At 42.1% G+C, this 23,826-nt stretch overlaps 1 protein-coding gene and 1 long non-coding RNA gene across 3 annotated transcripts in view; one reads left to right on the top strand and one right to left on the bottom strand.

Annotated features, from left to right (window-relative positions):
• The window catches only part of MRPS27 (mitochondrial ribosomal protein S27), a 53,780-nt gene that overhangs the window by 7,799 nt on the left and 22,155 nt on the right, over window positions 1–23,826 (bottom strand). For both annotated transcript variants that reach the window (XR_014540035.1, XM_083577429.1), the window contains exons 5-9: window positions 8,373–8,487; window positions 6,857–6,935; window positions 5,717–5,832; window positions 5,431–5,533; window positions 1,205–1,347 (exon numbers count right to left, since the gene is read on the bottom strand). Coding sequence is in view for 1 of the 2 variants with exons in the window: in XM_083577429.1 (XP_083433555.1) it covers window positions 1,205–1,347; window positions 5,431–5,533; window positions 5,717–5,832; window positions 6,857–6,935; window positions 8,373–8,487 (556 nt within the window). In the remaining variant the exon portion in view is untranslated. The remainder of the gene's footprint in view (window positions 1–1,204; window positions 1,348–5,430; window positions 5,534–5,716; window positions 5,833–6,856; window positions 6,936–8,372; window positions 8,488–23,826) is intronic.
• LOC310745272 lies at window positions 16,393–23,691 on the top strand. Its single transcript, XR_014540055.1, has 3 exons — window positions 16,393–18,726; window positions 18,875–19,372; window positions 23,277–23,691. It is a non-coding gene; the product is annotated as an uncharacterized lncRNA (long non-coding RNA).

Below are 23,826 nucleotides of genomic sequence, written 5' to 3'. Positions count from 1 at the left end.
GGCAGGCCTGGGTGGGATGGGGTGAGATGACTCTGCAATGGAAGCCACCTGGGGGGCAGAGCAAAAGCAGTATTTTGGACAAGGCAGAAATGCAGAATAGGAAGCTTGCAAGGCAATAGTAGCTCCTGTTCCCTTTGTGTCAAGGCCACATCCAAGGTCACTCAATGAGGCCATGTGAGGAATACGGTGGATATGGTTCTCCAGGACTCTCCTGGGCCATGCCCCCTCCCAAGTCCATACTCGTCTCCAGCCCTTCTGCACACCCTCCAGTGGTTTCACTTGGTTGGAATGTGCCCTTGATCTGCGACAATGCCTCTTGCTTGACTGGGTTTGTGTGTGTACATGGCTGGCATGTTTCCTACTGCACAAAGATAAGAGTTGCATGCCTGTCTCTGCCCACTCTTGCCTCTGGCTTTGATCATCACTGGCACGCAGGATGCCCAAAAAGCAATGCGGCCCTGACTGACAGAGGTTCCCCACCCATGCATGCCAGCAGGAGAAATGATTATTTCATACAACTCTAGAGAAGTTGGAAGGGGAAATCTTTCTCTATTAACTTTACTCTCCCTGCTGAAATACGAGAGGCCCCATCAGCATGGGCATTCCACGGGCTCCTAAAGACAAACCTGTTTAGACAAGCATTCCCCTGATGCCCTGATTTGAATGCCCTGCTTTATTTGCTGTTTTAACTCTTTCAGCAGGGTTGTTTTACTGTACATTTCAACTATGGCTGTTTATTTTAATGCTTTGATTGAATTGTTTTATGGGTGTGTTTATATGTTTTGTATTTTTTATTTATTTGTAAACAGCTTAGCAACAGTATAAATAAATAATCTATACTGTGTTTTGACTTGAGTCCAGAATACCCCATTTATTCTCCCCACTACATGAGGAGCAGAGGGTGAAAAGGAAACTCTGCCAGGCACTTTGCCTCTTTGGCACCCTCCAAGTCAGAAGCAGAAGCTGAAAAGTGAAAAGTTGCCCTTTCTAGATATGCCTCTCTTGTCTTTTGGAAAGGATGTTCCTCCTCAAGGTGAAGAAAAATGCCACTGAATGCAATCAGTTCAACAGAAATTTGAGCAACACAAAACATCAGGGCAAACAGCAGTAGCCACCAGGCTGCTGGTCTCCTTTGAAAACCCTTCGGCTCTCTTCTCAAAAATGCACAAGGCCCTGCTTTGTAAAACAACAGTTCTCCACTTACAGCTTCCTTGCAGAGCTTTGTATCATCAGGAAGCAACATCACTTTCTCCATCACTTGCAAGGCTCTGTTCAGGTACCCGGGGGTCCACATGAGTGGCATTTTGTGGTACACAGCTCGTAGCCCCTTGTGCAGCTCCACTTTTCCTGTTATTATTAAAACAGACACTGTGAGTGTTACTGCATTATTTAAAGTAGAAAGCACCGTTAAAATTGGAAGCAGCTTTCCTGTACTCAAAGTAGACGAGATGCTAAACACATCACTGTGAATCACGTCAGTGTCTTTACTTGGACAGCAGATCTAGAGCGCCTTGGTTTTCACTGGGGCTACAGCATGTTGGAAGAGAAAACGTAATTATTTTCTCCCCTGCTGGGGTCCTGATGAAAATCTCCACTTGTTTGCTATTAACGTAGCACCAAGGGAAGAATTTTGTCAGGACAATGGTGTGGGAGGAAAGAGTTAAACCTCTGCTTCCATTCCCACCTCAGTTTGGCCTCACATAGTTGTTGTTTGTACCTGGAAAATGAGTAGAAGTCAGTCAAAAAAGCAACAATGGGGTCTTCCTGTCTCTTTCTCGCCACATTATCCCCCCCCCCAAACACACAACAAAACCCCCTTCTGAGGGTCAGGTAGACCTCAAGAACTACCTCACATGGAGGCTTCAGCTAGAGGTGTGGGAATCCTTAGTCTCCTTCTCTGCTTGATCATATCTGTAAGTTTCCTGAACTTGTAAAGTTCAGGAAAATATTCACACTAGTTTGTGTACAGTGAGGGGAGTTGGAGGATAGTGTTAGACTTAACTTGCACATGACATATTAGTGTCCTTTATTACCTAGAGACAATATTTGGTTTCCTTGATTATTGTATACAGTGGTGCCTCACAAGACGAAAAGAATCCGTTCCGCGAGTCTCTTCGTCTTGCGGTTTTTTCGTCTTGCGAAGCAAGCCCATTAGCGGCTTAGCGGATTAGCGCTATTAGCGGCTTAGCGGGCTTAGCGGATCAGCTGATAAGCGGCTTAGCAGATCAGCTGTTAAGCGGCTTAGCTGATCAGCTGATAAGCGGCTTAGCAATCAGCTGTTAAGCGGCTTAGCGGCTTAGCGGATCAGCTGTTAAGCGGCTTAGTGGCTTAGCGGATCAGCTGATAAGCGGCTTAGCGGCTTGGGAAAAAGTGGGGGGGGGGGAGGAAAAAAACCCCGCAGGAACTCGCAAGACATTTTCGTCTTGCGAAGCAAGCCCATAGGAAATTCGTTTTGCGGAGCACCTCCAAAACGGAAAACCCTTTCGTCTAGCAGGTTTTCCGTCTTGCGAGGCATTCGTCTTGCGGGGCAACACTGTACTCATAGCACCAAGAGCCGCAACACATATTACTGTTTTCCCAAGCGCAGGAAGTTACACAGATGTCTTCAGGCAAATATCTATTTTACTATATTGAAAGACCTTTTCTGCGTATGAAAATTGTAATACTTCAAGTAATCCTAAACTATGTGTGGATTAAAATATGAGCAATGGCTAACCTAAAATTATTTATTAGCAGGATCCATTCCTTGCTGTTGTCTTTCTGGTGAAACCCAGTCATTGATGTTAAACATTTCAGATGTGGCCTTGCTTCTCTTACTGGAGTTTCTATCACCTTTAACTGTCTACGTTAATCACAAAGGTACATCTAACAATGAAAGCCACTGTGACACACCTTCATCTCTCTTCCCCAAACAGGGAAGCCACAGAGAAGCACGGGAACGTGTGTGCAAACAAACACTCATTGGGCGATGGCTAAATATAAACTGCTGAGGTGCTCCAGGCCAGTCTATGCCCACAGACATCTTTCACTCTTTGCAGAGGTCTAGTCCATTAGAGCTGGCAAGACTGCAGAATATGTGACATAGCAGAAAATAGCTTTTGATCTTCTGAATCTCAATGTCAGCGGGGTCACTAGCACACAACAGTAAAATGATTTGCTAAGTGCAACGCCTTCCCATATTATTTGGGCTATATTTAAATATACATACATACATACATACGTCTGCAGTAACCAAAGAGGGGAGGAATGCATTTATGTGTCAATAGCTCAAGCGAAAAGCAAACCAACAGTTCTGCCAATTTGCAGCAGTTTTCATCTTGGTTCCTACTGCATCTGCAGTTTTGTCTTAAAGTCAGGTAAAATCAGAATGAGCGCCCTCCTCCTGACCTGTCACGGGCATTATTATCATTGTTAACAAGCTGTGAAACTTAGAGAGAGAGCAACTATCCAACTTTTTTTTTTTTGACTAAAACTGTATTGCACCTAAGGGTAAACATGCCATTAACAGCAAGGAATGGAGAAGAGCAAAACATTCATGGACTTTTAACCTTGTATGAAATAAAATCATAATACAATGAAACAGGGGACTTCAGACACTGTAGCCTCAGAATTAATCCCACCTCCCCAAAGGTGTGGAATCTCAGTGGGTTTATGGAATCATGTGGAGAGACAGGATGAATAATTGCACTGGAGTTGACACCCTTTTCTTTCACTCCAGGTCAATATATACAGCTTCTTATATCTGCTATTGGTATTCTGGTGATTAGGAAACTATGAAAAACCATTCTTTATTTTAGGGATAGAATAAGTTTTTAAAGGTGTGAATTCAAAATGCACCACAACCTAAAAAAACTGGTCCCATTCTGAGCTGGGTCCTGCCTCCTTCAAGCTTGGCCCAACTCAAAATAAACGCCACACCAAACCTCTGCTGGTGCTGTGCTCTCCCACCCTTCTTGAGGAAGAAAGAGTCTTAGTCTGATACAGAAGAAACCTCACAAGGACTCATCTTAGATGCAAATGATGCCTAGAGCTTCATCTACTGCTAGGGATCATGGTGCTTGTAGTTTGAAAACTGCAAAAGGAAGGACTTCTTCACAGCACAACTGGGAGTCACAATATGTAGCAATAGCCACCAACTTGGATGTCTTTAAAAGGGGATTAGACAAATTAATAGAGGATACAGCAATCAAGGACTGCTTTTTTTTTATTAAAGTTGTATACTGTCCTATACCTATAGATCTCAATATAAAAAACAGAAAATACATAATAGAAACAAAAACAGACAACCCAACTAGTCCTAGTTAAGGACTCAAGTACTTAAAGGATAATTACACAAACACACACACACTCCATACCAGGTGGCCTTGTTCATGGTTCCCTCGATGGACATGGTCTATGGGGCTGCTACACATGGCAGGGCCTTTTAAGTAGTGGCACCTTTGCTGTGAAACTCCCTCCCCATGGAGTTTCTTTTGTTGTTCAAGTAACAACTTAAAACACATTTATTTCATCTGGCCTCTGGACAAAATCAGAATTACTTTACTCTGCCATATCACTGTCTGTTAATACTATATCCGATGTTTTATTTTACTGTTATGTTTAATTGTGCATTTTTATGATGACTGTTTTTAGCAACCTCTGAGCTGAGCATGAGGAATAAATAAGCAACCTTTGGTATCAGAGGCATCAGTGTATCTATGAATATCAGTTTATGGGGAGCACCAAAAAGGGGAGTGATGCTCAGGTCCTGCTTGTGGGCTTTCCATAGGCATCTTTTTGGCTATTGTGGGAGGAAAGATGCTGGACTAGTCTTTTCTTATGTTCGTACTAGCTGCATACCCAGTAGAAAATGGCACCCTGTACATCACTTACAGTAGCCTTGTAGGCCCTGTTCTGTGTCGAAGTGAGCCATCCATCACTTGTAACCCTTTACTCTTTTTCCAAGGTAGGTATTCCCGCTCGCCCCCCAGCTTAGGAATAATGGGTGGGGAGAGAAAGAGAACTTGGCAGGAAGCAGGGTTCATACATACAAAGCTCAGTTGGCAGAGCATAAGACCCTTAATCTCAGTGCCGTGAGTTCAAACACCACGTTGGGCAGAAGATTCCCACATTCCAGGGGGTTGGACTAGACAGTCCCCATCGTGGTCCCTTCTGACTCTACAATTCTATGATTCAACCAACTGGGATTTTCATGCATTCAGCAGGAATTTAAAGCAGCAACAACAACATCCAGTTGATTTTTGAATCTCACACATCTATGATTTATTTGGACTGCATGCCAAAACACAAAACTTGATTTAGCTCTAATTTTGCAACCCGTCAAAGGCTATATTAGAATTTAAATCGAAGAATCTCACTAATCCAGCTACTTTTAATCAATCAATAAAGCAGCACGGTAAAGTGCTTGTAATGAAACACTATATAACTTACCGAGAAGTGCTAAGCCATACAGCTGGGAACTGAATCCCACCGTGTTGGTCTGCTTCAGGCCTGCCAAGAAGAGGGACGCTCCGAGATTCCTCTCTTCCTCCCACTGAAAATAGCAAACATTGCTGTTACATTCGCTGTCACATCTGGTGCTTGGTTTTCACCACCATGCAAAATATATTCTCTGATACAAGCTGGCCCACGTTGACTCTTCTGTAATGGAAGCTGCTAGTCAGATGAATGGAGCACATACCCCTTCATGTATCTTACCATCTGAGCCACAGCTTACCGTAAGTTCTGATTTGGTTGTCAAATACTTGTACATCACATAAAGTGAGAGAAGTTGTGTAGAAACTTCGTCAAAACTTTCCTGTATCATTATCTCAGTGACCACAGCCATCGCATCTAACAATAAACAAAACATTTAATAATTAAAGGAGTGGTTTGCCAAGACTCTTCTTCCCACATTCGTTTCAAAAGACACGAGTACGCTTTCTTCTTTTACACTGGAATCTTGATGTGCAAAAAAAATGCAGCATCAGAAGAACAACACATCTGCCTTTTGCTGAACCAGGAGGCACATAAGGAAAACAGCTGGAAGCAGTCACAAAGCTGGTGTATCTTATCTATGCAACAGTTCCGCTCTGTGCCAGGAGACCTTTCTCAAAATTAAAATGGGAGTGAGAGAGGATAAGAGTCATGGTACGCAAGTGGGAGGCAAGACCACAGTACTTTACACATAAGGACTCACAAACACCCTAATCAAATAATACTTCATGGACTGTGTTAACAAAGCTAACTCCAAAATGAATTCAGGGGCTATCAGCTTAAGGCAAGGTCTCTTGACAACAAGCCCTAAGTTTGCTGGAGGGCACAGCATCTCGATACAAGCAACAATGCACAAATTCTTGGATGATGTACCATCTGGAATTATTTCCTGAGTGGCTTTAGAGGTGCTTAAGGAAAGGATGGCACTTTCCACTAAAAAACTTTGGAAAATAATGTTGATACAAAGGAACTCTCGGTCAACCCTCGTTGAATTGCACTGGGTGATTTGATTACATTAATAACACACCCACCCCGACCTGCTCAATTTTTACCTCCTCTCTTGCAGAAGGGCTACAGAGGCTTAGTAGTAGAAGATGCACTAGGCATGCAAAAGATCTCTGGCTCATGATTGGCACTGGGGTTGAGAAAAGAATCTTGCTGGAAACGCTGGTGCCAGTTAATGTCAAAAATACTGAGCTGGAAGGATCAATGTCCTGACTCAGTAGAAAGGTGGATTTCAGTGTTCTTTACCTTTTTTTGGCTCCTCCCATTAAAACCACAGCAAATCAGATGAACAGAAAGAGGTCCAAAGGGGGCCATATATAAATATGAAGAAACAGGGAAGATCATGATGACCAGCAGCTGACATATGCTTACTTACCTTCATAATTCTCATCCTTTATAAAAGAATCCAACAATATATTGAAGGTAAAATAATCTGGGATAATTCCATACTGAACCTGCAAAAACAAGTGGAAAGCACAACCGTCATACTTCCAGCATCTCCTCTCATTTTGGACTATGATACGATTGTGTAACACAGTACGGCAAGGTCAAGGGGATGCCTGGACCAGTAAATCTCCCACTTTTACTTGTCTTTCACTACTTGAAATGGGAGTACCATGAAGAATGTCCTTTGGAACATACTACTGCTCAATACTGACCAGGCAAGTAGAAAACTGCAACTGAATGTAGCTGGCCATTCATCCCTTAATGCCTATCCACTTGGGCCTTCAGATGTTCAAAACTGGCAGCATGGATTGTTCTGAGCTTTGTTCTTCAGGGGCAAAAAAACTTAGTGAAGCTACGTTTGCTGACTTACAGCAATGTCTCTGCTCTTAAGGCAGTCCTTTAACGAGAAGGAAGACAGAGCTCTACATGCAGCAATGATACTGGTGCCACAGCTTTTCTTCACCATCACAAAGTCTTTGTCTTGCTTTTCATCGATCTGGAAGGTGCTCTGGGAGCCTTTAAAGCTGAAGAGCAGGGTTTTAAAAACACTTCACAGAAACTTGTGCATTCATGCAACCAGCCACCTGTATGCATGCATTATTCCACCGTTCCCTATAGTTAAAAATTTGCAGTAAGATTGCACAGGGATACATTTAGCAATGTGCAGTGTGGAAGAGCCCTTTATACTCTATGCCAGAGGCAAAGATTGCTCAGGGATGACTGTCACTTCACTGTGTTTCTTGCCAAGCGGTAGATTGTAAGGGGATGGTTCCTGCATAATTTTCCCCACAAGCCTTTTGGTCCTCTTAGGAGCAAGACCTAATTCCTTTGTGCGCAGACATAAGAATGTCTCTGCATCACTAAAGCAGGAGACGTCATCCGCTGCCAACTTTAAATCTAAGCTAAAAGGAAAAGCCAAAAAGCTAAACAATAAATGCTGCAAGGATCATGTGCTTCTGGGAATGCAAAGATGGTTATCTACAGGGAATTATTGCCCACTCCTGTTCAAAGCATTTCTGAGTCGGGTAGAAAACATCTTGCTGATGCTGCCTAAAAGGCTCACAGCGGGTTCCACAATACCATACTCCAAATAAATTAAAGAATTCATTCAACACTGAACTTTAAAATAAGTGGTGGGCACAATCCAGACAATAAAGAACATTTTCAGGTCTCACTGATTCCAGCAGGAGATATATATATAAGCATGGGTTTAACTCCCCACCCGCACCCTGAAAATAGCTGGGACTTGTTTAAATTTGGCTGGTCAGCTCCACTACGAAAAGGAAACAGCAGAGATTGCATGAAGTTTATCTAAAATTCCACACTTTCATCGTAAACAAAGAATGCAGTCTTCTGAACGGGAGGCACGTTCACAGAAAGGTTTCAGGTGTAGCTAACTTATGTATGTTTAACAACATTTGAAAAATGTCTTGTTAAAACATCACCTTATTTTGCAAAGTGTACAAAGCTTTATCCTGTGCCCCAAACTGCAGGCATTGCCTGATCCAGCTGTGGATGATCCAGTCTCTCAAGTAAAAGCAATTTGGGCTGTGACGAAACCTAAGGGATGAGACAAAACATAAAGAATTAAAAGAGACCCAGACGCATGCTGGCCTACAAAGGTATGTGAATTAATTAAACATAAGCGGTATAAAACACAGATTTTCTTTGTAGTTTCAGGCGGTAGATCTATAAAGGGAGCTGGATCCAGACTTAGCCATGTTTAGTACAGACCTACTGAACAGGAGAGCTGGACCATAAAGAAGGCTGATCGCCGAATAATTGATGCTTTTGAATTATGGTGCTGGAGGAGACTCTTGAGAGTCCCATGGACTGCAAGAAGATCAAACGCATCCATTCTGAAGGAAATCAGCCCTGAGTGCTCACTGGAAGGACAGATCCTGAAGCTGAGGCTCCAATACTTTGGCCACCTCATGAGAAGAGAAGACTCCCTGGAAAAGTCCCTGATGTTGGGAGAGATTGAGGGCACAAGGAGAAGGGGACGACAGAGGACGAGATGGCTGGACAGTGTTCGCGAAGCTACAAACATGAGTCTGACCAAACTGCAAGAGGCAGTGAAAGACAGGAGTGCCTGGCGTGCTCTGGTCCATGGGGTCACAAAGAGTCGGACACGACTAAACAACAACTGAACAGGACCTAAGTATAACCTTGTTTGTTTAAAAGGAAGGGGGAAACATGAGAAAATCCTCTTCCACCCAGTACTATATAGAAAAACACCACCACCCCTGCCTTCAAAATGCATTTTCACCTCTACCCTTGTGGAAGTGGCAGAACCACCTTTCCACATGACAGAAACAGTTCTGTTAAGGGGTGCATGTGTGAGCTTTTCGGCCCAGTGCCAGATACCTCCATCTTGTTTTTAAATGGCTACAGAAGGACCCAGTGCGGAATTCAACCAAGCTGTGTGCATGGAACAAGGTCCACTCACATAATTGGCTTTCTCCCTCCTCTCTCTTGCTGCAAGCCATCCACCCCCTAAATATGCTCTGGAGGGGGATGGAACCCATAATAAGTTGAGGGGGCACATGAGGCGGAGGAGAGAAGGAGTCCTATTGATTTTATTCTGTGTCCACACACACACACACACACACACACACACACACACACACACCTAGTGCTATGTTGAAGTCTACCTTCATGTTCTATGGATGAGTTAGTATGTAGGATACATCAAAATGATATTATGCAGGAGATGTACAAAAAACTGCCTCTCACATGTTACTCAGTCGTGAAATGGAAGTGCTTTGCAAGTAGGAAGCTGTGGAAACTTGTATGTAGGTAGTCGAATATTGCTGACGGCAGCATAATATGAAAGTTATTATCTGAAGCGCTTTCCTAAACAGAGGTAGCTATTTTAGAAAGCAGGATAACAAAGGAAACAAACCTATTTCAGAAAGGTAATACTAATATTCCATAAACTATCAGACTAAACAGCCCCTCGCATTGTCAGCTCATGGATTTTGGTATTCAGAACGAACTGCAGCAGATCAGCTTCTGCCATTGTGATCTATCTATTATTATCACCGTGGCTGGGGTCAGGGGTTCGGCATTGCTGGGCACTTGCCAAGGCTCGCTGCCCAGCAGGGGCCCACTGCCAATCCCGCCAGCCTTCTTGCCCTGCTGTCGCCGCCTGTTTCCTTGCCCTCTCTCAAAGAGCAAGCAGTGAGATGAGCAAGGAGAGGCACTAAGCTCCACGTGTCTTGTCCTCTCCTGCTAGGAGCAAGTGCAGACTGGGCCCAGAGGGAGAAGCAAACAAAGGAGCAGATCAAGGTGAGTGAACTGTGCACATTCAGGGAAGGAGGCCTTGCGGGAATGTATTTCCCTAGGCAACCTTCTCCCATTCCCTTCCACCTCAGAAAGCAATAACACCCTGCACTGATTGTTGTATTCTGTACTGTCTTCTTATTTATTGTTGGCTATATTTTCAAAATAAAAGAGAAGTTACTTCCAGGTAGGGATAGTATTAACCATGAGATAAGGGTGCTGGGGTAGGATTTATACATTGCACGCTCTGGCATGCGCACCACCAAAAAGCTTTTCCCCAATGGGAGAGCACGGCCTGTGCTGGAGCAGCATGCATTTGTGTTTTGAGATGTCTCTGTGCGGTTTACACCTCAACAAAAATAAATGTGCATTATATATAAATACAAATCTCACCTTCAACTCAGCTTGATTGCATATGCTACCATTATAGTGTGTGAGAAGCCTTTTGCCAGCAAGATGTAAAGCTTGAATTGAGCCCCAGAGCCTAGAATCAGGCTCTTTGTGCAAGACAATCTACAGAAGGTCAAGGCATAAAATCTGGTAAACCAAAGTAATTGCCCAGAGGAAGTCATCCTTCATGGACAAAAGAGGTCCAAAAATAAAAACACCACCAACAGTAGTGTTGAAATGCCACAAGGTTTTAGGGCTAGATAACTACTTTACAGTGGACGCTAGTGGTTTCCAGACTAGGATTTAGAAATGGAAATGTTGGTTTAGGTTGTAGAAAAACATATAATTATCTTCAGTGTTCCAGCAACTTTCTCATAAACTCTCATGCCCTTAAAGTATTCCTAAAGGACAGAGTTTTACAATCGACAGTTAAATCCGGGTCTAGAAAATGCTAGAGGGGCCTTATCTGTATAAAGAAACACCACAACATTTTATGGGGGAAATTAATGGTATAAAAGAATTCAATTGTGTTTAATAGTAGGAAGGAACTGGGAGGCGGGTGGGTGGGGCTGAAGGGGAGAAGGAACTCCCCCAACATTTGTCTCAATCGTTGTCTGAGCCTCAGACAGAAGAACCTAAAATCTATGTAACCGTGAGCAACAAGGGCTAGCAAGCATTAGATCAAACCCCCAGTGAGCTCTAGCCCAGACCTCTTTTTGAAGAACATCAGGATGAATGAACAGCACTAATACGCAGATGCTAGCAGCCTGCAGCCAAACTGCAGCACCATTTAGTGGTAGGATTGGTTCTTCCATCTGAATGAGCATGCTTTCCAGAACATTTATCAGACTATTATAGCCACCAACCCTTTTCACTTCCCTCTAGTGAGTTTCAGAGAATTGTCCCTTATGGCTACCGGCTATACAGATTACCAAGGGGAGGAGGGAGGTTGCAGCAGTCGGCCGTGTTAGTAGAGACCCAGCTGCTAGCTAAAGGATGTATATATGCTATGTTGTAAGTGACAGATTATCTCCCTTCATATTAATGCTAGACTTATGTGTGTTTTTTTAAAGGCACATTTAAAATATCAAGCCATGAATGTCCATTTGGATGATCTAATTGGCTCCTACATTTCTCGCTTGAACTCTGATATTAAGAACAGGAAGATCCCATATTTGCTTTCATTAGGGGCCTGGCTCAAAAATGCTTGCAGGAAGCATCAATTACAGGCAATAAGGCTGAATCATATTATGATGGATCAATTACCTAATTGCTACTGACTGGCTCACTAGACAGCGAGAGAGAGAAGAGGTCAGACAGCAAGATCTGCATCCAGTCACAAAGAATGGAAAATCCTGTATGGGGCCCCAATTATCTCCTAAGTTTCCTGTTCCAAACTGGCAAGTGTATGGGTGAGATAGCGAGTGGTCAGAATCGTGGATAGCAGGACTGCAAGGCTGGATGCAAAAACAGGATGGGCCACAAGGTTCACTGTTAAGGAGCGAGTGTTGCTCCAACACTGGCCTGGAGCAAACAGAAAGGTCCTACAGGGTGAGGTGCGCTTGAAGCCAAGAAGCCTAACTGAGAGTTGAAACACGGGCCAGAGCTGGAATGCTTCCTGCAGCCTTGGCTGGAAGGTGAGATGCAGGTGGTGAGCCCTTTTTCTTCCATGTGACTATCTAGCAGCCACACTTGACAGCCAGCCACCTGTGGTAGTTCGTGAATCCTGTAATCTTTGTCACGACATATGCTGCCTTCAGTTTCTTGAAGGAAGATGGAGCATAAGTGCAAAAAAACCCAACCACAATAGCTAAATAATCTATGCACATACAACTGCCTGCGCAAAGGGTCTGGTACATGCAGTTTGGAACTCAAGACATTTAAACATTGCTGCATGCCAGCAAACTGTAATGTCTTGAAATATTTACTTGTATTCTTTTTTTTTGCAATAATGTTTATTAAGCTTCTTATAAATGTAACACATATTGTAAAAACAAATACAACAGAGAATAAAAAAGAAAAAAGAAAAAAGAAAAACAACATAAAACAAGTACAGCAAATAACAACAAATAAAAAATATAACAACTAACACATAAACAATACAAATTGATTATTTAGTTAAACATCCAACGTCATAAACATGTTGCTTGACTTCCTCTGGTCCCTTCCATCTGAATTTTCCTTGTAACTAAATGTAGCAGTTTTCCAATATCATTATTCCAAAACAATATTCTAATTATAGTCTAATTTATTAACTTTTCTTAATATTCTAAATCTCATTTATTTAATTAAATACTAATTTAATCCTAGGCCTGATTAGTACTTTCAAGTATCTTCTAATTTTTAATATTACAATATTTATTCAGATAGTCTTTAAATTTCTTCCAATCTTCTTGATGTTCCTCTTCTTTCTGGTCGCGGATTCTTCCAGTGAGGTCAGCTAGCTCCATAAATTCCATCATCTTCATCTGCCATTCTTCCACCGTTGGTAATTCCTGTGTTTTCCATTTCTTGGCTATTAAAATTCGAGCAGCAGTTGTGGCATACAAAAATAACTTTACATCTTTCTTGGAAATATTTACTTGTATTCTTAAAAAAATTCTAACAGAAACAAATTTAAAGCTTTGAATTCATTTAAATACAACATTTAAACAACACTAAGCAGAGTTCTCCATTGATTTCCCTCTCTACTCCATTACTTAAATGCTCTTTGCCATTAGAAAACTCTTGAGATATTTATACAGCATGTAAAATTAACGTTCTGTACTCGATGAAGTTTGTTGGCTGAATATATAATGTTGTTAAATTTGATCTCTAGAGATTTAGAACATTTTGAAGGGGGGGATGAGTTGAGGAAACCTACAAGTTTCCAGTCAGTGGAGATGCTACACATTTGTCTTAAAAAAAAGAAAATAAAAGAAAAAGAAGTATTTAGAGTATCTGTTTACCAGCAGCTTAAAGCACAGATCTGATAACAGGGATATGCTTTAGACAGCATTGCATAGTATTGCAATTAAAACAGAAGAATATATTTACTGCTAAGAAAACCAGAGTTCAGATGGATGTTCCAACTGTAACAGGAACTGGAAATCTGCTTCTTCAGAATTTCCAAACGCTGCATTTTAATGCAAAACACACACCAAACACTATTTGCAAAGGGTACCAGCTCCCCTTGGGAATGGAACAAGTCACAGCCCTGGATGGCCACAAGAGGAATGGCTTGGGAAGACATGAATGATGTCATGTCTAGTATAACTTCTCCCTAGCAACAGGATTAACATTTGAAAAGGGGAGGAGGGTTTCAAAGAAAGGAAAACAGAACCCACAACATATTTCCTAACTGGCCTGGGAGGGGGGGGGAGTGTGACAAGTCTCTTGCTAGTTGTGATAGACAGGAGCACACAAAGAAAGTAAATGCAAACATACACACACCAGCTGACAAGAGGCTTACAATAGTTGGGGGTGGGGAGCATTGGGGGCCTTACTAAAAATATGAGCTAGAAAGCTTTGATTAACCAAACAGCAACACCAGAGCACTGTGGGTTATGTTCATGACACCACCTCCAGTTTCATATGCCTCCCAGGTATCACTTTGAGGCACAGTAAAGGTAAAGGTAAAGGTAAAGGTAAAGGGACGCCTGACCATTAGGTCCAGTCGTGGCCGACTGTGGGGTTGCGGAGCTCATCTCGCTTTCCGGGCCGAGGGAGCTGGCGTACAGCTTCTGGGTCATGTAGCCAGCATGACTAAGCCGTTTCTGGCGAATCAGAGCAGCGCACAGAAACGCTGTTTACCTTCCCGCCGGAGCAGTACCTATTTATCTACTTGCACTTTGATGTGCTTTCGAACTGCTGGGTTGCCAGGAGCTGGGACCGAGCAACGGGAGCTCACCCCATCACAGATATTTGAACCGCTGACCTTCTGATCAGCAAGTCCTAGGCTCTGTGGTTTAACCCACAGCGCCACCCTGTGGTTTAACCCACAGCGTCCCTTGAGGCACAGTAGGGCAGGAATAGAACAGATACAGAAAGAAAGAACTGCCCCTACTAAGAAGATGTGGAGTTTTCAGGTCCATGCCTTTTCCAACAGGAGCCCTTAAATCTTACCATTAACAACTGCATCAGCCCAAGATACCAGCCCATAGTGAGCAACAATTCCTACTGGGTATGTCAGTTTCTAGACCCAACAAGTAGCTTTCACTCATATTCCCCTGTCACAACGTAGGTAGCCAAGGAGCAACTGGTGAGATTTGTAGCTTCAAAAGTTATACAAACATAAAATCATGGTTCATTTGAATCATGAATGGCTGCTGTAGAATCATAAATGTAGGACATATTGCCAAATTTCTAGACAACTCTATAGCCATTTTGAATGTTCCCCATCCTCCCTCACTGTGGGTGTGGAAACATGTGAATTCTGAAACATGGTAGGAAAACCTTCAAGAAAAAATATTCTTCAGTACTGTATCATAAACTTCCTACAAAATTCATTTGTTCCCTTACTAAGGTTATATTGCAGAAATATTGGCTGACAACTGCTTTGTCCTTATCTACAAAGACAAAATTTTGGGGACTCATTTTGTTCCTCATATTCTTAAGCCTGGGGATTCTTTCTGATTTAGGATTCAAGCTGAAATGGAAGATTTCAGGGCCTTTTAAAGAGATGTTTCTACAGTTGCTTGCTCTCTCTTTTTGTTCCTTCCCCCTTTTCTCTTTATGTTGCCTGCAGACAGAGTTCATCTGGTTTTGTCTTTCTATGGCACCATTTTAGATGCTGGACAGATAAATATTATTTTTCTTTAAGCAGAGAGAACAGTTTTGTTTGCCAATAACTTAGCATGAAATTAAACCAGTCTTGTTACTCTGGTATATCATAATAATTGGCTCCAGATAACCAGTCACAGCCATTGCCAAGGTAATGGCAACCAGAAAAACAGTCTTCTTCCTGTGATAAATAAAGGCTGAACAGCCATCCCTCTCTCTCCCTCCTGTTTAGCCTGGGCTAGGGAAGAGATACTGGATTATTCTGTAAAGGAAGGATAATGGATGTTAGAAGCAGCAGGATCTGGCCTGGGTGGGGCAAATGCCACTGGCAAATAGTGGGCAGCAATGGCCCAACTGCAGTTGTCGAGGTGATTAATTGCCTAGAAATTCACTCTGGGATGATTATGCCTGTTGCTTATTTGGGAAGAGTGGCATGAAAGGCAAACTGTCACTCCGAATATCAAAGCACCAACATGTTTTTTAAACAACAACTTCAGGTGGATTCAGACAAACAACTGAGGTAATGAGATGGTGACTAGCCACCAAAGGCATGGATCACTCATGTGAATATGTGACTCATCACTGTCAAATAGCTATGGTGTAGAATTCAAAGGAACTCTGGGTAACCTCACCTTTTGGTGGCTGCAGCAGACACCCCTTTGTGACTTTCTGCCTTTCTGAATCGATTGTCAACTGGTTTCATTTGGGCTGTTTCCAGCACAAATGACTGAAGGATTGGGATGATCACTTCTCTTGTTGAGTAGCTCCATCAATAGTAATAAACACCAGCGTAAGTAGAGAGAATGAGCTGTACTCACAGCAGAGCCAAGTTTGGGTACTGTAGGTTACCGTGCTCAGATGACTGTTGGTAGCAGTGTGTGCACGACCGTGTGTAAGGCTCCCTAAGGACCCAACACTCCATTCAAGAAGGGTCTGGTTCCTTTTTGTCCACTTTAGTTCCCTGTGACCTGGATGAAAACTCAAAAAATGGCACAGTAGATGCTTTTAAAAATATGTATTATTATTATTATTAGTAGTAGTAGTAGTAGTATTAAACTGAAGGAATTGTTAGTATATCTCTGCTCATAAATCCTGATAACAGGATATAACTAGGCTGTGCAATATGTACAAGGACCAGAGGAAGACTGGGGGTGGGGGTGGAATGTGTAATCTATTTATCACAGTTTCTGCGCAAACCTTACTGAAAGGAAAGAGAGCTGTGTGGAGCAGTGCTTGGTGCATTGCATCTTAAGACTACAGGAAGCCAGCTATGATAATCGAAAGAATACCCAATGAGTTAAATGAAGAGGGGACCCTCTGGCACCTCTTGTGTACTGAATGGAAAGACCATGAGGTTTCCCTGTGGCTTTCTGCTATCTTTATTCCTCCCCATTCCTTATCACCTATTCTTTCAAAAGGAAAGATCCCTAAAGAGCCCCGCTGCAACTCTGGCCTTCTATTCTTTAATATTTATGCAAAGAAATCAATCCGACAGATCCTCAGAGCCACTGAACTGGAAGGCATTTCCAAACTCTCCCTCTCAAGCAGCGGAGGATGACTAAATCATACTCACCCCAGGATTACGCTGAAATTTCTCCGAATAAGATAGAGAAAGTTCCATGTAAGAAACACTGTCACAGCCTGTGAATTCTTCAGAAGGCCACATTTCCTTGATCAGCTGCCATCAGCTGTCAAGGCTACATTCTCAAGCAGCAGCCAGGACTCTAGCACAAAAGAAAAGCCCACTGGATGAAGAGAACCAGTGGAGCAAGCCACAGAGGGGATGGTTTCAGAGCCGAGCCCCTTGAAGTCAGAGACCTCTGAACTGAGAACTCTCCTAAGACAGATTCTTTCTACACCCTCAGACTCCTCAGTGCCTGTGCCCCATCCCAGCAGGCACAAGGAAGGCGCTCATTTAGAGGTGACAGAGTGCTAGGCTCTAAGCCAGAGGACTACTTTTTTAAAAGCTCTCCATTGTTGGCAACGAAGCAGAGTCTGGAAGGAGTAGCCTGGGTCAAGAGGGATAACAGGTCTCCCTTGATCTCCAGACTGAGCAAGTTGACTGCTTAGAACTAGTCAAGGTCCTGTAATTCAAGCCTGACTATGCGACCCTGGGATATTACACCAAAACTTAAGTGCAAAGAACATGAAGGCAATACTGGGTCTGGAAGGCCGCAGCCCAGCTTTTCCCAGCTCTTGGAGCAGATGAGAGAGGTAGAATGCAAAAAGGGGACCAGAATCTCTGTTTCAACTCTGTAAGAGGAATGGGGGATCTGATATACACCAGTGATTGAGAGTTTGGAGCCACAGCCAATAATTCACTGAGATTAGTTAAAGAGGAACAAGAGGATATAATTTGTGTATATGCTCTTAAAAGCAGAAGAAACAACTCAAGGATCTTAAAAGTTTTGTTGGGTGCTACCACGTGACAAACTGCTGTATTGACGTGCTCATATTTGTACAGCAATCCAGAAACCCAACAGCACTGTAACTACATACAACTTCAATGCTACACTCAAAAATTCATGCATGCAACAGCTGATTTCAGTGGGATTACGTTCATGCTTCTAAGATAGAAACTGTAGAGAGAAAAAGCCGTCTTTCTCTAAATGTAAAAAGGAAAAAGGGGAAAGGGTGAGAGAGCAGTATTTACTCACTCACTCACTCACTCATTTAGTATACTGCCTTCCATCCATGGATCTCAGGGTGGTTCACATCATTCATATCCAGGACAAAGAAAACTGGAATTAGCAGGAATTAATGCAGTGGAGGCTAGTGCACTTGGGATAGGCATGTCCAAAGACCATTTCGGGGCCTTAATCCGGGCCTCTGGTCGGTTGAATTTGGCCCCTGTCGCAGTTTGTTTCATGGGTAAAATCCTTTAAAAATGGTCAACAACTTTGGTTGGCCCTCTGGTTGGCCCCCACAGCCCTTCACTTCACCAAATCTGGCCCTCTTTGAAAAAAGTTTGGACACCACTGATTTGGGCCAATGGGGCATTTCCTCTGCCCTCAGCCAACCCCTGCTTCTTACTTATAACAAGCCCAGGGAGTAGCACTGCCTGTCAGCTTCCTCCTCCTTAGCTTCATTGTTGCTTTTGAAGAACTCAGCAGTGAGGAAGATGGGTAAAAAACTATAATTAGTTAGCTCTGCCCGTCAATGGCTCTGCCTCCACTTTATGTTGATCTCTCCACCTTATGCCCTACTGGTTCAAACAAGCACCAGGCACCATTGAGGTTGTCAACAAACTATGGAGTCCCTAGCTTAAGAATTTACTTTATTTTTAAGTTCTAAAATGAAGTAGCCCAAGTCAAAGGTTGTTTTAAGATGGGGTTGCCCTATTTCAGTGTTTCTCAACCTTGGGTCCCCAGCTGTTGCTGGATTACAATTCCCATCATCCCTAGCTAGCAAGACCAGTAGTCAAGAGTGATGGGAGATGTAGGCCCAACAACAGCTGGGGACCCAAGGTTGAGAAACACTGCCCTATTTCAAACAGTGAAAATCTGGTCAGAAAAGTTGAGCTGTTTTCAGTTTTGCCCAAAGTTGTTGGGCCCGGACACTACTGCCAACTGCAAGATTCCAGATACGTCCGGATGATGTATGGCAACCCTATTGGAACCACTTTCCATATCATACATACAGTATGCATACACTGTGCATGAAGTATACTTGCTTGCCTCTGAAGCAGCCAAATGTGCCTATTTTACCATGTTGCCTATGCACCAGGGAGCTGTTTCCAAGTTCTTGCTCAAGGTAAATCAGATCCATGTGCCTTAGTGAAATGCAGTGGCATACATTGCATGTATGAATTCCAAAAATCTGCATATGAGTATTTATTTTTCTAAACAGATTTCCTGTCCTACCTCCACCCCAGTTTATTTCAGATTTTAACATAATTTCAGAGGAAACCAGACAGAAAACAAATGCTTCAATTGCTGATGAAGCTTTCAAACTGCCAGAAATAAGCTGATCTACTGGAATGAATCCAAAGCCACTTCACTTTGTAAACGTAAGTCATAGCTCTCTGTGTTAAAGCTTTAGCTTTTTAAAAAAATGCCACGTTCTCTCTTCCCAGGCATATTTTTAGGTACAAAGCTTAATAATCAAATAGATTCCAGACAGGCTTAGTATAGAAACTAGAGGGCTTGGGAGGACATCACCAGGAAATCTCCTTTGTCTGCCATTTCAAGCTGTAAGCAGTGGAAGAAATCCTCTGCATTATAAAATAAAATAAAAAAATAAAAAAGGCCCAGGGGCACTGATCACGTCTCACTGTCAAAAGAAAACTGCCCCACAAAACCCTTTGCTTCTTGAAAGTTGGCTTTTAATCATCTATGAGTAAAAGAAGCTTTCCTTTTATCTCCTGGCCTATGTCAACCTTGCATCCATTTATATGTATGCATGCACATGCCCCCCTCCTTTTCAAATCCTTGTACAACCTATTCAGTGCACAAGTTCTTATAGGAACAGTGCACACTTTAACTCTACATCCCAGGGAGTAAAAGAAGGGATTCCCTCCCAACCCAGCTTTGTAAAAATTAAAATTTCCAATGGCATTAAGGAAACATTTCCTCTGTGCAATGTGTCACAAATCTATTTAACAGCTATGGCAATTACTATTATTATTTAAACCTTTTACACAGCTACTGAAATCAAGGGGAAAGGAGAGAATTTCAAAGCAAATAAGGACAAAGAAGTAGCTTTCTTCTTTGCCCGCTTCCCCACTGAACTAGGCCTGTTATTTACATTTTCCAGTAAATAAACTATGAAAATGCAATCATTATTCACCCACTCTTTGAAGAAAGGTGATCAGACCTGCAGAGAGGGTTTTTTTAGCCAAGAATTTAAAGAGATAACATTAATTTTAAATCTTTTGTTATAACCACTAACATGGAACATAAAGACTATTTTTAAAAAACCAACAACAACACCAACCTAATCTACTGAGCATCCAAAGGAAATTTCCTTCAAAATTATGAAATTTATCCCAATAAATCTGCAGATAGGATAGGTTTACTATCTGCTTAATTATATGGATCTCAATTTGGGCAATCGCTGAATGATTTGGTCCAAATTAAACACATGCTTGAATTTGGCTGGATCTTGCTAGATAATTGCACCTAACATTGTACAACAATCCATATAGAATTATAGAATTGAAAGCTATTTCAAAGGGCATCTAGTCCAACCAAATCATCTAACCAAGGACAGGCACAGTCAGCTTAGACATCACTTCTCACATGTTGGGGCAGGGGGAAGAGAAGGGTGAGTTGTGGTATAAATGCCTAAAACTCCGAGGTTCAATACACACATTCTTTAGAGACTACCTCATTCCGTTGCACTGTCGTAAGTGTACCATTTATGCACCAAGCTCAATGCAACAGCATTATCAGCTGCTGGCCACAGTTGTGGAACTACCTTACCTCCAGAGGTCTGCCCAAGCCCACTCCCAAGCATCCGTCAGGAACCCTGAATCTTGTAACTACTAGCTTCATGGCCTGAGCCTCAACACTAGCCTAGCTGAAACTAGCCAATCAGAAAATCTTCAGGCACAGGATTATTATGGTATGTTGCCTCTGGAATAAAACACAGATGCATCAGACCAGATGTGCTCATGCACAGGATTTCTCTATGCAGATGTCAACTCCAGTTCAGTACTGTGCAAGATGCTGGCCGCTAGGACCAGATGCATAGTCCCACTACTATGCACGAATAACAGCTGAATAGGATTTATGTCAAAATCAAACCCTTGACTGTAGCATCTAACCCACAGGTCTCCACAGGTACAAAAACACAAGCACCAGTTATGCACAGTTTTCCATTTTCTTTACATCTTAAGATTATTACATATATGATGTTAAGAGGGTTTTGCTTGTTTGTTTAAAACCCCTAAACATAGCTTTGGAATCTTCTTTAAAAATAAAAAAATAAAAATCCTCAAAGGATAGGAAAGAAGAAGAAAGATCAATGTTTCTCTTTTGTTGTCATCACTGTTCAGTGATGTATGCCTAAAGAACAAACATTTTAAGAACTAGTTTCCCTGAGGTTTTGCTCTCCTGTAATCTCCCTCCCATTCTTCCTCTCCTTCTGTAGGAAAAAAAGAATATGCTTTTTCATGTATAAATAAAGATCGGATACTGTTTTCACTGTAAAGCTACAAACTCTTTGAAATACTTAAGAAACCAAACTGGGAAATGTCTTTCTTTTTTTATAAAAAAAAATCTACTCACAATAAAGAAAACACTCATTAAGGATTTCTTCCTCTTAAAAATTACTTATGGGCTTCACCCAGCTGAAAATGACTGGATTTGAATACAAATTCCTTTAATAATCTAGTGTTAGAGCACACACTCTGATAGGCCCCTGAAAACACTGGAGGATGATGGAGTGAGCTGTTACTATAGCAACCTGAAAAGAGATTCTCTGGTGCTTTCCATAGTCCCAGCACAACTACAATAAAGTCTAATTTACAGCCAGACATTTGCTTGAGTAATATTTTCCCCTGTTCCTTATGTCATTTATATTATTATTTTTTAATGAGCCATTCAAAACATTTAGCTTCTTACTTTGGAAACATTATCCAAACATCAGCAAGTCTGTAATGCACCAGATAAAACTCATATAAGTACTGTTTTTTTCAATAATGCTTAAAAGGTCAGGTTTATTCGTTAGCTGCATTCCCTCCTCAGTGAAAATTATACAGAGCCATAACCGCAAACAGGATAGAAGCGGTATTTCGATTTCTCCCCTTGACCCACTGTAGATGTATGTAGTTAACCAATTCCTCACTATAATAAGGACACATTGTTGTGGCAGCTATCAACTCTGAATGGGGGCACAGAGCACAATTAGAGAGGAAGATATATCTGTTCAAGAGCAGGCAGCAAACAAGTCTACGCTACTAACTAATCACATACTTAAGCTGCGAACACTTCATGCAATGTCAAATAGGGCACAACTTCAATGTTTAAACAAGGCCTCTGAAAAATGCCTGTATTTTTTAACCATATGAGAGCTTGAAATGCTTAACTGTTTCTGTAATTACCAGAAGAGAGCAAATAATGTAAGGGTAGGAAGCCTTCAGAGATATGTTTTCCATATCTCTGGAAAATGTTTCCCATAACAACACAACAAGTAGACATTGTTTGTTTGTGTGATTGAACAAGGTAGCACATCCTAGATCTCAGTTATATTTCATGTTTTGCGCTGAACCGAGATGTAATCTTCAAATTCTAGTTGTGCGCTGTTGCTGTTTTAATGAGAATGGCAATCTTAAAACTGTTTGGAAAATCCCAAACCCTAAAGTAAAAGGCTAATAAAAGTTCATTAGTAGTACTCGTAGTCTTTCTATGACTTTGTTGTTCCATTACTTTTTGGATCTATCATTTTCAAACATACTGAGGGCTGTCTGTGGCGGACTGGAATTGGAGCCCAAAATCTTTGGTTGGCAAAGGCTCAGTAGATTATAAACCTGATGTCAGGACCTGTGTTGTTATTAAATCTTTGTACAGAACCTGGAAAGCTTAATTTAAAAACTTGGTGACTGAATTTAAATTTGGTATGATATAATATGAAAGGAACACACATCGCATGGCTCTGCTATTAGTCCTAAAATGTTCATTTGCAACTACTTTATTTTTGCTTCAGCCATGCTAGTGTGGTATCTTTTTGCACCCCCTGCCCCTCATTACTTCTGTACAGGGCAGCTGCTGCTATACTCGTTCGTTCCTACCCACTTAATCTCCTAATTCTTCACTATGACAACCATATTCCACTGAGTGCGCCTGCCCCCAGCACTGCACCAATCGAAAATGCCAGAAATATAATGGATGAGATGAAATGTCAAGACAAACAAATGGAGGCCTTGTATTAAAAACAAATCAAGTCTCACTTCTTTTTACATTCAAACACAGGTTAGGAACACATGGATCTGATGTTTGAGGCTTCGCACCCAGGGGAATACGGGTGTGCAGGGCATACCAACAATGCCTTACTCCTGGGAAACAGTCATGAATATGTTACCAAAATCAGCCTCTCTGATTAATGATGCACCCAAGATGTCTGCCTTCAAGCTGTGCTGCAGCTCATGACTGTGAAGTCACATGCCAGGCTTATCATGAATACGTAATTAATTTTAAAAGCCTTATTGTATTGAACAATATTACACTGCCTCGATTATACCCAGGAGGTAATGGGGTTCTAACAATAAATTGTTGTACAATTAGCTCCATCTGCCTCCTTTGGTTATTAGCACTGGTGACACCTTTCTTCCTATGAGTCAGGATTAGATGCCAGGGAGCTCTCTTTACCAGGAGAATGAAGAAAGCACAGCCAGCCTCTGTGTGTGTGTGTGAGAGAGAGAGAGGGGGGGGTGCAAATGAGAAAGATGGTGAGCACAGGTGACTATATTTTAAGTGAGCACATGCGCCAGAGAGGTGTGCTGGGCATTTGTGAAACGCTGCT

The sequence above is a fragment of the Podarcis filfolensis genome (genome assembly GCF_964270895.1).
Source record: "Podarcis filfolensis genome assembly, chromosome: 11".
NCBI classification, from domain to species: Eukaryota; Metazoa; Chordata; class Lepidosauria; order Squamata; family Lacertidae; genus Podarcis; species Podarcis filfolensis.
This window is presented reverse-complemented; position numbering and strand designations above follow the sequence as displayed.